Source organism: Dipodomys merriami, unplaced genomic scaffold (assembly GCF_024711535.1).
Source record: "Dipodomys merriami isolate MVZ:Mamm:240054 unplaced genomic scaffold, mDipMer1.0.p SCAF_11, whole genome shotgun sequence".
Lineage (NCBI taxonomy): Eukaryota > Metazoa > Chordata > Mammalia > Rodentia > Heteromyidae > Dipodomys > Dipodomys merriami.
In genome coordinates, this window is record NW_027202382.1 from 35,268,379 (window position 1) to 35,285,153 (window position 16,775).

General features: G+C 44.5%; 1 protein-coding gene across 7 annotated transcripts in view; it reads right to left on the reverse strand.

Annotated features, from left to right (window-relative positions):
- The window catches only part of Cdk5rap2 (CDK5 regulatory subunit associated protein 2), a 178,326-nt gene that overhangs the window by 81,050 nt on the left and 80,501 nt on the right, over positions 1 to 16,775 (reverse strand). For all 7 annotated transcript variants that reach the window (XR_011369981.1, XM_070012605.1, XM_070012584.1 and 4 more), the window contains exons 14-15: positions 13,860 to 14,003; positions 5,345 to 5,442 (exon numbers count right to left, since the gene is read on the reverse strand). Coding sequence is in view for 6 of the 7 variants with exons in the window: in XM_070012605.1 (XP_069868706.1) it covers positions 5,345 to 5,442; positions 13,860 to 14,003 (242 nt within the window). In the remaining variant the exon portion in view is untranslated. The remainder of the gene's footprint in view (positions 1 to 5,344; positions 5,443 to 13,859; positions 14,004 to 16,775) is intronic.

Consider the following 16,775-nt stretch of genomic DNA (forward strand, 5'->3'; position numbering starts at 1 on the left):
AGACACTAGCGGATGGGCTTACTGAACATCTGAAATAGCACTTAATATCCCACGGAAGTAAAGGTTTCACTGTTAAATGTAAAGTAAGTATGGGGCTAACCATGAGGCTGGTGGCTATCTCACAGACAGTGCAGTTCCACAGAAAGACTCTAGATATCTACGGATACGGGGGACACTGATCTAAAGGATTCAAACCCAGCTCCCAGAGGAACACAAGGCCCTCTCTGCTGACACCTGCACGCATACTTTGCCTCAGTGCACATCTCTGCCCTGAAGAGGGCTCTGATTTCTTTGGAATTCCCAGCAGTGGAATCAGCAGTGTCAATGAACATGGACATTTTTAAAACCATTAAAACATCTTTACCAGCCAGGTGCTGGTGGCTCACACCTGTAATCCTAGCTACTCAGGAGGCTGAGATCTGAGGATTGCGGTTCAAAGCCAGCCCGGGTAGGAAAGTCTGTGAGACTATCTCCAATAAACTACTGAGAAAACCGGAAGTGGTGCTGTGGCACTAGCCTTGAACTGAAGAGCTGAGGGACAACACCCAGGCCCATAGTTGAAGCACTACGACAATCTTTAACAAGTCATGCCTCCTTTATTAAACATAGAAATATTTCACTCTCTGTCCAGTGTGGGGCCTACAGTTCCCTGAATAAGTGCACCAACAGTGAAATAATTTTTTTTTAAATATGGGGGCTAGGAAGTTGGCTCAGTGGTAGAGTGCTTGACTCGCATGCATGAGGGCCTGGGTTCGATTCCTCAGCACCACATAAGCAGAAAAAAGCTGAAAGTGGTACTAGGCTCAAGTGGTAGGGTGCTAGCCTCGAGCATAAGAGCTGAGGAACAGCACCCAGGACCAGAGTTCAGCCCCCATGACCTAATATATATATATATATATATATGTATATGTATATGTATATATATACACACATATATATGTATATATACAATATACATATATACACTTATATATACACATATATTATATACACACACATATATTATGCAATATGTATTATAAAATATTTAATATATATATGGATTTTTCTAGGAAAAGGGACCATAAGCTTTTCACCAGATTTTTTTCCCAACGATTCTTGGTCACTTTGCACCCAAATGTGTAGGAGCTACTGCTCTTCTGAATATGTGCCATAGACTCAAGCTCCCTTCTCCTGTGGAGAATTTTTCAGCTCCATCCACAGAACTGCACACATAAATCAACATGCACTGGAAGAAACATAAACCATTATGCCTACTCTATGCTTTCTGCTTTGAGGATGGTTCATTGTGAAGCCATCTCTGTAAGAGGGAAGGGTCCCTACTCCCAGCCTGTACCTAGTTTCATTTCAAACAGTCATAATCATCCATTTGTACAGCTGACAGAGAACCTTCCAGAAGTGGCAGTGCACAGTGCTGGCTCAGAGGCCCACTGCTGAGACATTTCTCAGGGAGGAGGAAAGGTGGTGGTGTCAGCTAAGCCCCCATGATTAGGGCTGGGGAGAGCTGACTGCCACTGACTGCCACTGTCCCTCTTCCTGACAGGTGAAAAGAACATCGCTGCTACTCTGTGCCTGTCGTTTCTATTTTCCCAACTCCACAATCTTCTCAAGTGTGAGGAGTTGGGAGAACAAAGGTGTTTTGCTCAAAGAAACAAGAACCCAGCTCATTCTTGTTCCAGGAATGGGTGGGGAAAAGGAGCAGCCAGGGGCAGAAATGAGGAGTCAGAGGAGGCTGAGCTCAAAGGACACTCATGCCACCCTCACTGGCTCCGCACCCTGCTTCACCTGTGAAATGGGGACAGCGATACCTTCCTGTGGAGACTCTTGAGGGTTAAATAAGATGCAACCTGGGAAAGAGCTTGGCACAGTGCCTCACACACACCAGATGCTCAGGAGACATTTCCCTCCTGCATACCCCAACAACCTTCACAGACAAAACACGGGACTTACGAGGCTCAGGTTCCTGAATTTCAGAAGCTACAGCTGTGATTCTATTTTCATGTGGAGATGATATTTTTTTCTCCCAGAGAACATTTGACAATGTCTGAAAACATTTTTTATTGTCTCACTGGGGTGAAAGGGGCGGTGTGCTACTGGCCTATGTGTAAAACCAGAGATATGACTAAATGCCCTATAATATACAGGACAGACCCTCATGACAACATTGATGATGATGATGATGATGATGATGATGATGATGATGATGATGATGATGATGATGATGATGATGATGATCTAGTTCCAAATCTTAATGCTGCTGAGTATGGCAACCTTGAGTGTGTGCTATGGAAATCCTTAGACCAATACCGAAAAGACTAAGTAATTTGCCCCTGCCACAGCCAAGCTCAAGAACCAGGAATCCAGGGCCATCTGGGTCCACAGCTATCCCCACCCACTCCTCTGCTCCTATACTGTTTTAAAGCATATCACAGATAAGATACCCTTCCGCACTCAAGATGAGGGCTGGAGGAGAGGAGACACGTATTTCCACAAGCCTAGGCTAAGAAGGCAAGGAGGCCTGAGCGTTCACCATCCTTCACTGCAGGACCGTCTTAGACAGCACATTCCCCTTCTGCAACATGAGGCTAAGCACCAATTCTGAGAGTTGCTTTGAAGATTGAACAGTGAAGGTTCGAAGGTCCCACTCTTGGAGGTGAGCCTCCCTCCTCCCTTTCTCGCTTTAATTAGATGTTCATTCTGGCTTTCCAGTAACCAACCCTCACTACCAGCTTCCAGAGAGCCCACAGGGCTGGAGTTATAAAAGGAGTGCCACCTTCCCTCACCCACAATTATGCCCTCCAAATATGCCAGGTCTGAGGATCTAAACACTCCTATAGGCTAAACTTATGCGAGTAAGACACGAAGGCCTTAAGCCTCTCATGCTTTTATTTGTTTTGTTGTGTTTCACTGCATTGGAGTTTGAACTCAGGGATTTGGGCTTGCTAGGCAGGCATCTACCACCTGAGCCCTGCATCCAGCCCTTTTTTCTTTTGTTTTCAGATAAAGTCTCAGGTATTTGCTCAGGGCAGGACTCATACTGCAATCTTCCTACCTACAGATTCCCAAGTAGCTTGTGACCACAGGTGCACACTAGGCTAGCCTTGAAATATAATCATTCTGGTCTCCATTCCCCCAAGATGCTGTGATTTTAAGTATTAGCCACCCAGATCCACATCTCCATTTCTCCATGTTGTTATTCTTAATATGTTATTGTTTAGTAAGACCCAAGTAGTATTAGATTGATACTGGTTGTAGCAAAACAACCTAAAAACAGGTAGGTAGGTAGGTAGGTAGGTAGGTAGGTAAGTAGGTAGGTAGGTAGGTAGGTAGGAGAGGTAGGTAGGTAGGAAGGTAGGAGAGTTAAGTAGTAGAGTAGGTGGGCAGTTAGGTAGGTAAGAAGAAAAGCAAATAGGTAAGGTCGTGGGTAGGGATATAGGTAGGTAGGTAGGTAGGTAGGGATAGATAGGCAGGCAGGTCATCACTCTATATTTTACAAACCCACTGAAGCTCACCGAGAAAAGCTTACCCAAAAGCTCAGAACTGCTAAATGGTAGAGCTGGGATGAGGACCCAGGTCTGTCTCCCCCTAAAGTCATTACAAGTCTGAAGATAAATAAGAAACATTTCAAGCATCCTGGTTAGTCACAGCTCTGACCCACTTCAGTCTCACCTACATTTCTATGCGTAAGTGAAGAACCTGTGAAACCCAGAGGCATTCAAGATGTTGAGAGCAACCATATCCACCCACGGCACCATGAGGGACCCAAAACTAGCCTGTCTCCAGCCTGTTAAAACAACGTGTGTTCCAGCCCTTTTGAGATTCTCCACGTGACTCAGTGATACAGCCAGCAGCTGAGGCTTCTTGAAAAAGCTCACGTTCAAAGAGAGGCCTACACTCTGAGTTTTATCAGCGTGTTTTCTTTTTCTCTAAACTCATTTCAGATCTCAAAATCTGGAAATTACCTCCTAACTTAGAAGATCTGTGTAGGAGAAGGGCCTTCCTGCACAGATCACATCCACAGGACTTGCTGTGCCAGGCTTAGGAAGAGAGCTGGAAAGGACCCCCACCCTGAGGGAGCTCCAAGAGGCACAAGGGAAGAAACACAGAGAGGCAGCTGAACTCAGGGTCAGCTGGGCCTTCTAATCAGGGTGACACAGGCCAATCCTGAGGGAGTCAGGGGAGACAAAGCAGGGGAAGGCTGGGCCAGGCAGGGCAGGAAACACAACTGGGGACAGAGGCAGTTTACCCAGCACAGCCAGGTAAGAGGGAAGTGGGAGGAGGGAAAAGCAAATGTGAGGGAGAGGAATGTCTTAAACTTTGCTGTGGAAATTACTAGTCCTATACTGAAAAGATAAACTTGAGTAATATGCCCCTGCCCCATCTCTCCATAGCCAGGCTCAAGAACCAGGAAGCCAGGGCCATCTGAGTCCACAGCTATCCCCACCACTCCTCTGCTCCTATATTGTTTTGAAGCATATCACAGACACGATATCCTTCCACCTAGAGGTGTCTCCATATATATATGTGTGTGTGTATGTATCTATGCACACATACATACATATATATAATTTTTAACATGAAAAGTCCCTGCATTTAGAGATGAACATGCAGAGGCCTAGAGTCAGTCTCTTGCCTGAAGACTCAAGCTAGCAGGTCTAGAACGTGACTATTGCTCATAACTGGCTGTTCTCACTGGCACCAGTGCATTTTAGCAGTTCTGCAGACACAAGCCACAAGGTCTCAGAGTTCTAGCAATGCCATGTGACTCTGTATGTCACTTACCTTCTGTTATATAGACCCCTGTAAAATAGGGATAATATTACTGCAAAGAGTATCCAAGAGAGTACTTGGGAAAGCACTTTCCAAATACATAACAAAGTATTTTTAAAAATCTGAGTAAGCATTGTGTTTTTATCCTAATTTTGTTGCCAAATAGGCAATTCTTTATAGATAACAGGTATATGTAACCATTAAATAGGGCAATTACTACCCAAGTCCTTTATAAGGATCCTAAGAGATAAGAGACCACCAGCATTGTACGAATGTGCATGGTGTGTGTGTGTGTGTGTGTGTGTGTGTGTTGTACGGATGTGCATGGTGTGTGTGTGTGTGTGTGTGTGTGTGAGACCACCAGCATTGTACGAATGTGCATGGTGTGTGTGTGTGTGTGTGTGTGTGTGTGTGTGTGTGTGTGAGACCACCAGCATTGTACGAATGTGCATGGTGTGTGTGTGTGTGTGTGTGTGTTCTCCAGTGTGTGTGTGTGTGTGTGTGTGTGTGTGTGTGTGTGTGTGTGTGTGTGTGTGTGTGTGTGTGTGTGTGTTCTCCAAACAAAAACCCTTACCTGTTTGGGTCCTGCAGAGATTTCACCAAATGGGCATAGATGTCCTGTTCCTTCTTTAAGACCTCGACCAACTCTTCATAGTCTGAATGCAGCTTTTCCTGGAAATGACAACGGGCAGCTGACATCAGGGGAAGAATCTTAAGTGTGCAGCCTTCTATTATGCAAACATATGTGGCTAGTTCTGGTTTGTTTTTTTTCCAAAGCACAGAAGGTAAGGCCCTGGGCCAGGATCTGGCTCAGGCCACAGTCACCCAGCACCACCTGCAGGAGGAGTGGGGAATGTCTGCTTGTCCTGCTCTGCCTGCTGTAGTGTACATCTGGAATATGCCCAAGGTCTCCAGTGCTACAAGCTTGGTGGCCAGGTGGGGCTATTAGGAGGATTAGAACCTTTGAGAAATGGAACCCCCTGGAGGCTCTTTAGTCACAGGATACACTCAAGCCTCTTCCTCAACTTTCTTCCTGGACATGAGTTGAGTAGTTTGCTCCACCTTGCACTCCATTTCATGGCCCCCCAGCTCCTCCACTAGACACCCAACACAATGGATCTACCCAACCTGGGTCTAGAATCTCCAAAACTGTAAGCTAACGTGAACCTTTTCTCTTTGTAAGCTCAGCATCTCTCTATTTCATTACAGTAATGTGAAGATGACAAATACAATTACCCAGCACAAAGTTGAAACTGTTTCCAAACCCACAATGGAATAACTCGTCAGCCAACCCAGTTCATCTAACGTGATTGCTGCCCCTCAGAGATGCTGGTCACTATTTCTACAATACAACAAAGAGTGCCTTATCATGCTTACTCTTGCTCCAAAGAGAAATTCACACCAGATCATGACAAGTACTGGAGATAAGTGACTAACAGGAGAGTGGAGGGGTCACATAAGTGGTGGTACTTGGGAGGCATCTGACACTGAGCCACTTACTGAAAATACAGCCCAGCGTCAGCAGCTTAACAGCTTCCAATAGAAATGTAATCTTGTGAACTAATATTCACAAATGTGATTTTTTTGTTTAAAAAGTCCCAATTTTGCCAGCCGTCAGTCATCCATACCTAGCTATTCAGGAGGCTGAGATCTGATGATCATGGTTCAAAGCCAGCCTAGGCAGAAAAGCCCTTGAAACTCTTATCTCCAATAAGCCATCAAAAACCTAGAGTGGAACTGTGACTCAAATGGTGGAATGCTATCCTTGAACAAGGGACAGCACCTAGACCCTAAGTTCAAGTCCCAGTACCAGTACACACAAAAAAGTTCAAATTGTGATCCAGTCACTCTGCAGTGTTGGAATGTGGAGTTATGAAGCAGATTTGAGATAAACTATGCACTACAAGGAACAAGGGAAATCTGGAGAAAGAGCCTAATTCCAGCATTGGGACAAGGGACATCAAGGACAATAGAAGACATGTCCCCAGCATTCTGTGATGCCAGAGAGCAAGAAGGTACTTAAAAGAATTGAAGGGTAGCTGCCAGGGGCATGAGGGAGGGAGGAAAGAAGGAACAGAGAGCTGCTGGTCCAAGAGCAACGTTTCAGTTACCCAAAATGAGAAAATTCTAGAGAGTATACACCTGTACAGGAAATTGCTAACCCAGCAGATCTTAAAGATGCTGACCATCTTAAACAACAGTAACAAGGTAAGGTAATAAGCATAGCAATTACCTTGACTTCAGTGACAATTTCACAATCTATACATTTACCAAAACACCAAGTTGTGGTGAGACATGATGGCTCATACTTGTTATCCCAGCTATGCAGGAGGTACCAGTGGAAGGATTGCAGTCTAGGCCAGCCAGGGCTGAAAACATACGACACTCTCTGAAAAGCAACTAAAGCAAAAGAAGGTGGGGGTGTAGCTTAAGCTGTGGTACAGTTGTGTAGTGCAAGTAGGAAGCCCTGAGTCCAAAGCCCATATCACCAAAAAGTAAAACTGCACACTTTAAAAATATTGGCACTGGGGCTGGGAAGGTGGCTCAGTGGTAGAGTGCTTGTCTTTCATGCCTGAGGCCCTGGGTTCGATTCCTCAGCACCACATAAGCAAAAAGAAAAAAGCCGGAAGTGGCGCTGTGGCTCAAGTGGTAGAGCGCTAGCCTTGAGCTGAAGAGCTGAGGGACAGTGCCCAGGCCCAGAGTTCAGGCCCCATGACCAGACCCCCCCCCCTAAAAATATTGGCACTGGTGAGGCTGGGAAGGTGGCTCACTGGTAGAGCGCTTGCCTTGCATGCTTGAGTCCTGGGTCCCATTCCTCAGCACCACATAAGCAAAAAGAAAAAAGCCAGAAGTGGCGCTGTGGCTCAAGTGGTAGAGTGCTAGTCTTGCGCTGAAGAGCTGAGGTACAGTGCCCAGGCCCAGAGTTCAGGCCCCACGACCGGACCCCAAAAAAATATATATATAGGCACTGGTGGCTCACATCTGTAATCTCAGGAGGCTGAGATCTAAGCAACACAGTTCAAAGCCAGTCCAGGAAGGAAGTCTGTGAGACTCTTATCTCCACCAAAACACAAAAAAGCTAGAAGTGGTAGAGCACTGGCCACAGAATAGCACACAGGGAAAACATAGTATCACAAGTCTAATATTCAGGCCAAAGAAGCACAAACTGAATCCAATCACCAAGTGGGTATCAAACCCAAAGTGCAAGGTATCCTACAAATGTAACTACCTGGGCACTCCCAAAGGATCATGGTCACGAGAATCATGGAAAGATGGCAGACTGAACTCTGATCCAAGATCAGAACCTCTGGCTACAAAGGGCATTTCTGAGAGCCAACAGAGTATAAATGAGGCTGAGGATTAGAAGATAGCGATGAGTCTGGGCTCATTTCCTGCTTGCAGTGACAGTATCACCATTTACAGGAAATAAATACACTACGGTATTCAGAGGTCATGGGGCTTCACATGGGCAACTTTCTCTCAGATGACTCAGAAAAAAAAATTAAATCCTCTATTCTTGTGACTTTTCTACAAATTTGGAATTATTCCAGCATGAGAAAAAAAAAAGAAATATTAAAATAACTAAAGTTAATGTGTAGAGAAGAGTTCATTCCAGATAGGAGCCAGGCACTGTCCAAATGCTGAAGCGAATCCTCAGTGCACAGAGAAACAGGGACTGCAAACAAGGCCTTTGAAACTCACATGGACTCACATGTTCTCCTGACGTCACCATACCAGCTAGGACAGGGGGTTTCAAATGACTAACATTTAAGGGCTGCAATAAATTACACTTCAGTTCCACTAAATTCCAGCTGAAATTCACCATTCCCTTCAAATACTAATACTAGTGTTGCTCCTGTGACATTATCATAAAGATACTTATTTTGTGCATGTTCCAGATTCTTCATGCTGGTTATTCTCATCACGACCTCAAAGCGAGTCCTATACTTACCACTACATCTTGTTATTTTAGCACATTGATATAAAGTTTCATACCTATGGTGTATTTTTATATTTTGAGAATTGAATTTCATCCTATTTCCTTCCCTTTATAGCCATATACATGTATCATGTGCATGTAAACATTTTTCAATGGCAGGGTTCCTTGGCTACACATAGGCTGCCAATGAGATGCAGAGGCAAGCTAAGAGCCTGACGCAGGAGCACACTGCTGTAACTCCAACAACACAAGGCCAAGGCCCCACTGTGCACTGAGAGCTTCCACTGAACCCCTTATACCTGCTGCTGACAAGCTAGTCACCCAGACTGCAAGAGAAAGCCAGTCCTGTTGGAAGCCACCCCACATGCCCCTGGCACAAGGTACTTCCAGATGCCTCTGTACACAACACTTTCATGCAGGATCCTCTTGGCTCATACCTGTGCACACCTGTGCAGCCACAGCCTCCCAGAAATGCCAAGAACGGAAGAGAGGATGCCAGGATAAAGGAGGCCAAGTCTGTGTCAAGTCGGCTACCATGCCACGTCCACTACAGGCATTCCCTTACTGAATCCCCATGACAACCCAAGCTGATACCCCACCCCTCTTCCTCTTCTACATATAAGGAATCTAAGCATGGAGAGCAATCATGTCCAAGGTCAGGATCATGTTCCAGACCCATGGCCTTTGCCCACCCATCACTCCCCAAAACAATATCAAGCACTGAGGACTTAGCAAGGTTAGCATGTCACTGTCAATCACATGCAGAGGAAAGCCAAAGAACATAAGAAGAGCCAATGACAAAACAAGAAAATGTACTGGGCATCTAACATGAAGGCAGTGATGGTTACCAAGGTGTGGCTCTGAACAGGTCCTCACTTACCTATGGAATAAATAATTTTAAATACTTCACAGGATTGTTAAGAAGGTTATATGAGTCGATCCACACAAAGTTCTCAGAAAGAAGCCTCCAAGGAGTAAACACTTGATAACTACCAGCTGCAACTGGCCTTTTAATGCTCTGAATGCTGTCTCAGACTTTACCAATACTGTCTAATCACAACATTGCAGGGGGCTACACTAAGCTTCCCAATTTCAGATGATAAAACTGATTCTCTTAGAGCAGAGGTCACTTGTTTGAGTTAACTCAGCTCAGAAATGGTAAAGTCAAAGCTTGTAGTGATCTATAACCTCAAAGCTAACCAAGAGCTAGAAAAAAGGACATGAATATGGATTTCTGGTGGGATAGAGTTTTCGAAAATAAATTGCAGATATACATAACCAATGACAGAGTCTCTACTCAGGCCCCTGTATCTTAAATGGCCCTCGGTAGGCTGGGCTCCCGGCCCTCAGGAGGAAAAAACAGGTCCACATTAGGACCCAATGACCAGTACAGTTACCCTCTCCTCTTCTTCCAAACCACCATCAGGGCCTCAGGCCACCATTCTCTTTGGCTCCACTCCTAATCATTTCCCACTTTCCTTCCATCTCAGGAATCCTGGGAGATCCCTCCATCCAGGCCCCAAGGCTGACCCCCTCATCCCTCCTTAGAGACTAAGGTTTATCATTCATCATTCGCCACTTCCCACTGACACTGCAGGATGCCTCACAGGATCTACTCAGGCCTCAGCTCACCAGGAAACCCTCCCTGATCAAGAAAGATGCTCTCCTTCAGCCTTTGGAGCACCAGGCTCACCCTTCTGCCTAGAGCTCATATGCCAACCACCTCTGGAAACCTGAGCAGCTTTTGAGAGGTGGCATCTTACACCAGGCACAGTGTATGGCACAAATCAAGCACTGTCACAAACACTTGCTGAACTAATGATTACACAGGTAAGAGGGGATCACAAGGATTGCTAGGAATCTTAAAAGCAGAGATTCCTGTGGATATTTTGCATAATGGAAGTCAGAGTGAGTCAACGTCTTCCTAGAAGCAAATTGCTCACCCATGTTAAATAAATGAACTCTTCGGAGCCATTTGGGTCCTGTTTCATCAATCACCTATTCCCCTGCGTTGAATCATGCCCCATTAGAATGAAGTCATTTGGCTCCCTCAGCAGAGCTGACAGCCCGGGAGATCTCAGCTAGAGGCAGTAGGCCAGGCTGCAGGGGAAGGAGAGCCCAGCAAGAGCCACCTTCTACCACCATCCCCAACCAGAAGCAGCTGAGACAGGAGGCCTCCCCTCCTATCACAAAAACACGTTCCCCACAAGTCTACTGTGGTGTCTGACTCTGTGTTTTCTCCGCAGCCTCTGGAGTGTCCTCCCCAGTCACCATCATTCCTCTGTCCCCGAAACACCGGGGCAAGTCCTAGGAATATTCCTCCCCCTTGTGAGCCAGGCCTTAGGCACACATCAAACTAGCACATTTCTCTCCCAGGGATTCCACAATTTAGACACCACCAGATATTTGGCAGTCATGGCATCTAGATCATGTCAAACTTAAAGCCCACGACCTCTACCCTCAAGGTCCATGGACAGGGCTGCCACAGTTTTTCCCTCTCGAGGAATGGCTACTCAGCTCCTGGCATCTGTGGGAGCCTCCAGTGTTCCTACGCAAGGTGCTTTCAGGGTTGTTTTGCTCAAACTACTCCATGTTGGTTCCTACAGCTTACAACCCAAAGACTTTCAACTGCTACACTTCTGTTATTTCTAGTCCTTCCAGAAGGAAGGCATATAATAGCACACAGCACAGAGAAGGAAGGTGCATTTCAGAGCAATTTAGTGACCTGCACGAGGTCACAGAGTTGGTAGGCAGGCAAGACAGGTATTCTGCCCCCAAAGCAGGGCACTTTCCATTGTGCCACTGCTTCCTTAATGACTCAAAGGAAACACATGGATGTGCGGGCCACAGTCTTAAGAGGCAGCAGACGTGCAAAAAGACATAGCTTAATGGATCACTTCTTGCTAATCAGGGCAATTTAGTGGCCTGGTAGATAAATGGTATCTATTTCAGTAGCTATGTCACAACCCTGCAACAAAGACATTTATTTTAATACTCAGAAAATTCAGCAGCAATGTCCCAACCATGTCAATAACTGAGCTATATAAATCTCTGGCTGCAGCCAGTCACATCCAGTCAACTCTCTCTTCTTCAATTCCCTGATCATCTAGCATTAATTCTCAGGATCACACAATGATTAGAAGTAAAGCAAACTGCCCCAAGTCTAAGGAGACAACATCATAGCCTCAAGCCCTTTGCAGAAATGGGCAGAGGATAAACCCTAAATCAACACGAAATGGCCAAAGGCACAGCAGAAGAAATCCACATTTTTCACAAAGAAAGAACTACAATCTGAAAAGCAAATCTTTCTTGGGGGGGAAAAAAGAATAAAAACAGTTAATGCTGCAACAGTTGGGATTTCTTACATTGACATGTAAGAATTTATAACTCTGAAGTGAGCATTTATAACTAACTCCTTATCCACAATTTGCAATTAGCCTTGCAGAACGGAATTAAAGCCCTTGTAAAACACTTGGGCACCTTGCACAGAAATGTAAACAATGCTGGGATGTGGATGTTAGCAAATGCCAGGCAATGGCTTTATACCTGTGGCTACGTGCACTACAGATATGACCTAGCACACACACACACACATACATACACACACACAATCCTAAAAACAGTGAAATTAAATTTTAAAATACAATACGTTTATAAACATTTTGTTCAAAACACTTTTCTTAAAATAATCAAATGTGATTCAAAACAGCAGTTTAACTAACTGAATATATTCAAATTAGCAAAGATGTCTTTCTGAGAAACCTGACAGGCTGCTATCTTATTTCAAAACAGACTGTCTTATTACAGGTTAATGAGCATCTTCACAGCCCAACTAACTGTGGTCAAATCAAATAACTCAATGCAAGTTACTATCACAAAACATTAGCTGTCTGAGACTTCATTATCAGCCTTTCCCAAGGTTGCCTAAGTGAATGACAGAGGCAAGAGGGAAATCTAGGTCCCCCTCTTCTACTGGGCCAGCCCAAAGCCCCAATAATCCATGCTGACAGTCTCCAGAGGATCCGTGAAATGCAAAGCACAAATGGTCAGAACTAAAAAGGAGTGCCAACATTCCCCAACAATGCCCCAGGACTAGGTCCAACACTAATCTAAACTTCAGCACAATCTCCAATGCTAATTGCTAAAATATTACAATAGTTAAATATCCATTAGAAAATAAACCCTGGCTCATCCACTCCAACCACCCCCAGAGGCCCTGGCCCCTCAGGCACATCTGTTGATCCAGAAACCACAGGAGTGGTACCCAACCCAGAGGCTCTGACCTAAGTCAGTTCCAATGGCTAGTACTCATGCTGTGCTGGTTGTTAATTATTTTGAGAATCACCCTTCACAAAACCACAAGTCAACAGTCACAGCCATTCATCAGAGAACTAATTTGTGTAAGTCCTCTGTCTTCTATACAGATGAACTTAATCAAAGACAGATCTTTAAAAAAAAAATCTGACTTCCATTCATTATTCACTCAACTAACCTTTACAGAGCCAGGCACTAGGCAGAGCACTAGACTCAGGAGAATGCCTTTTCTCCCCATGCAGGGCCTACCTCAGTGCTGCAGAGGGGCTCAAGCAGAGAGATGAAGAAATGTGAATCTGTAATACCGACACAAGGAAGCTTGGGGGCCAGAGGAAGAGGGAGGCTCATAAACAGGTCCAGGGAGGAGCGCCACCTACAGGGATGCGCAGGAGTTAGCGGGTAGACAAGGAAGGTAAAAGCCTTTCAGATTCAGGGATGCAAAGGCACCGAGAATATTCAGGAATCTGCACAAAATTGAAGATGAAGGAAAGGAGACAGCAAAGGCAACTTGGATCTACACAAGGATGGGCCTGCTGTGCCATGTGTTGTGTGTATCTGAGAAGGAATCTCACCACTCAGAATCACAGCTTTCACAATGTGACCCCTGACAACAAATACGAGGCTCCTCTAAAAGGCTGTGATTTCTGTTATGTGTGCATTGCCAATGCTGACATTCAGCTAAAGGCTCCTAGTCTTCAGGAGCCTTACCTGTGGTAAGCCCAGTTATCAGCAAGAAGGAACTTGAGGCTCCCTAGATCAGAGAAGTTATCAAATGCGTTTCAGAAAAGAATATGAATACGTTCGCATGTGAACATCCAATTTCAGCCGAGCTTGCCTGAGAGAAGATGAGTTTGCTGCCTGGTGACTGTTGAGAAGAGCACTTTTCTGTTATTAAGCCTTCGCTCCCAAACTCCAGATCCTCCGTGGTCATTAAATGATGACTCTGCTGTATTGCTTCCAAATCTTTTTCACTGAATTTCTAAGGAAATGAAACAAATCATAAGAAAGTTTTTAATCAAGAAAAAATAAAAAGAGATTCTCCTAAGTTCTCTAAGGAGAGAATTTTTATTTTGTCACAATGCCCATATGTCTGCCAAATAATTTCCATCATCCCAGAATATGAGGTGATTACGAAGCTGTAATACAACTCCATTTCCATGTTATCACAACTCAAAGAGCTGCATGCAGCCAGGTAGGGTGGAGGATAGCAGCAGCTACCAGGAACCTTCCTCACTTGTACAACTGTGCAGCTCTTCAGTGAGTGCAGAGAACAACACCCTGGTCTGACCTAAAGCAACTAGTTACAAGCCAGGGTCCATCTTGATCATGAGGTTACAACCAGGTTCATCTCCTATTCAATCAGCCTCTGGAACGATTAGAGTGCTGGTATACTGAGATCAACCATCTTGAGTCTCCTCTTGAAGTGTCCACATCTAAGAGGGAATATGACTTCCAGGAAGAGAACTTCAAGGCCACACTGGGGCCTGGCCACCCATGAAAAGCACTTTGGTGATGGCACACAGTAAGTTCACTCCTGACCCTCTGAAGATCTGAGTCCAAAAACACATCTGACAACTGGAAATCAATTCTCTGGTATTTGGCCAAGTTCAAGCACAGGGCCTATTCCAAACCATATAAAGCCTACTAACTCCTGAATTAAGGTTCTGTCTACTCTCTGTGGGAATCAAGGGCAGGAACCTCATCTTGCCTCTAAACTCCTAACAGAATTAATGTGCCATGCTAAGCATTTAGAAGAAATTAGGTAAAAAACAAAGAAGAAAAAAGCAAAAGTAACACTTTGAACTATAATAGGAAGAACTGGGACTGAACAACCAACATTGCCTGTCTAGAACTGCCTCAGTTTGGCTGTGCTTGAATAACACTTTAACTTTTTTTCTTATAGTGCTAAAGTTGAACTCAAGACTTTACACTGAGCTAGACAGGCACTCCACCACTGAGCCACACCTCTAACCCTGGTTATTTTTGAGATCTAGCCTGAACACACTTGGACCTCAATCTACCTATTTTAGGCTTCCAGTACATAGTAGTTGGGATATCAGTGTCACTGCCACATCTAGCTTCCTTTGAGATGGCATCTCACAGACTTTTTCTTCTCAGGTTGGTATAGTATCTCATCCTCCCACATAGCTTAGAATAATAGTCATATGCCACCACACCCAGAAATAGGGTAAGAAGGGATCTCAGAAACTTTTCTGCCTGGGTTGGCCTCAAGATGTGATTTCTCAGCCTCCCAAGCAGCTCTGAGTACAGGCTTAAGACACTGGCATCTAGCTCTATTTTCTAATTTTTTTATTCAATCCTATACATATAGTTTAACAGCATTATGAGGTTTATCCAGAAAAGAAGTACAATTCCCAGACAAAAAGAACTTCTAACTCCTTAAATAGTTGTTATTTTTCTCCTATGCTTCTACACTGTAAATCTACATTTCAATTTTATCTAATGGTTGTTACCACAGAAGTTTAAAGATTCAGCTCTTATGTCTTCCTCCTAACAATTATATTGTAATTTTAAATCAATATTTCGTACATCATTATAGCCATGCATACTACTCAGCCATCCACTGTTCTATGAGTTTTATTTCCATTCATGTTCAATTCTTTGTTTTCTTGGAATTAGTGACTGTTTTATTCTACTTGTTTATTTAGTTCATAAAATTAAATTCTACTGAATATACGTTTTCTCCAAACTTTCTGGAGGAATTTAGAAATCCTTCTCAAAGGAGTCAACCATGTCATTATTTTGCTAAGTCCACTGTAGTGCTTTGGAGAACCTAGTAACACCTCCCTCAGCTGCCCAAGGCGGCATAGCTGCTGCCCTAGGGCGCCACTCCCTTCACCACATTCCAGGGAGTTCCCTATTTACTGGATCTCCAAGTCTCTCCCTCTTCCTAAGATAATTTAAGATTGCAATCTGAAAACACTTTATTCTGTCCTCACTCTAGCTGACAGTTTGGCAAAGGACAGAATGCCAGGCTGGAAATCACTTCAACGTCAGAAAGCACTGCCCCCGGCTTCTGGTGTCCAACATGGCTACTGAGAATTCTGGTGTCACTCTGAATCTGGGTCCTTTGTGGGAGGCCTATGTGGTCCTCTCTCTGTAAGCCTTTCAAATCCCCATGGGCTGAAATTTCACAAAGATTTGATTTGGCATGTGGGTCTTCTTTCAATTCCTCAAGCTAGAAAGAGGAACCGGTTGTCCTTATCTAGATCGTTCTTTTATTATCAGATACTGATAAAAAATTTTAAAAAGTTTTAATCATGTTATGGTGTTAAGATTTTTTTTAAGGCAGTTTAATTTTGCATTGTTTCTATGTCTTCCATGTATCTTTCTTTCTGTCTGTTTTGGACTTTGTCTTTCCTCTTAGAAGCTTTCCTCCACTTGATAAACTCATAGCACTGACCTACTTCTCAAGAACTCTTGATTGTAGCAAGGACTTGTCAGCTGTGGCCTTACAGTGCGATAGTCCAGTGGGAACACAGCTGTCTGGATGGAGAACCTCCAACTGTTAGCACTTTCCCTCCTTTTCTCCCCTGACGGGAATCTCACTGCTTGGTGCACACTCCTGTTCCCCACCCGCCCCCCCATGTTCATTCTAATGATCCACTTCTGGTAGCAGTGGCCTCAGTAACCCCAAGGCCAGAGCTGCTCTGGTTTAAAGTCTCCAGAGATATCCTGTAAATTAGAAGAGGGTCACCTATAATTGCTTAGAACTCCAGAGAAGTCTCCT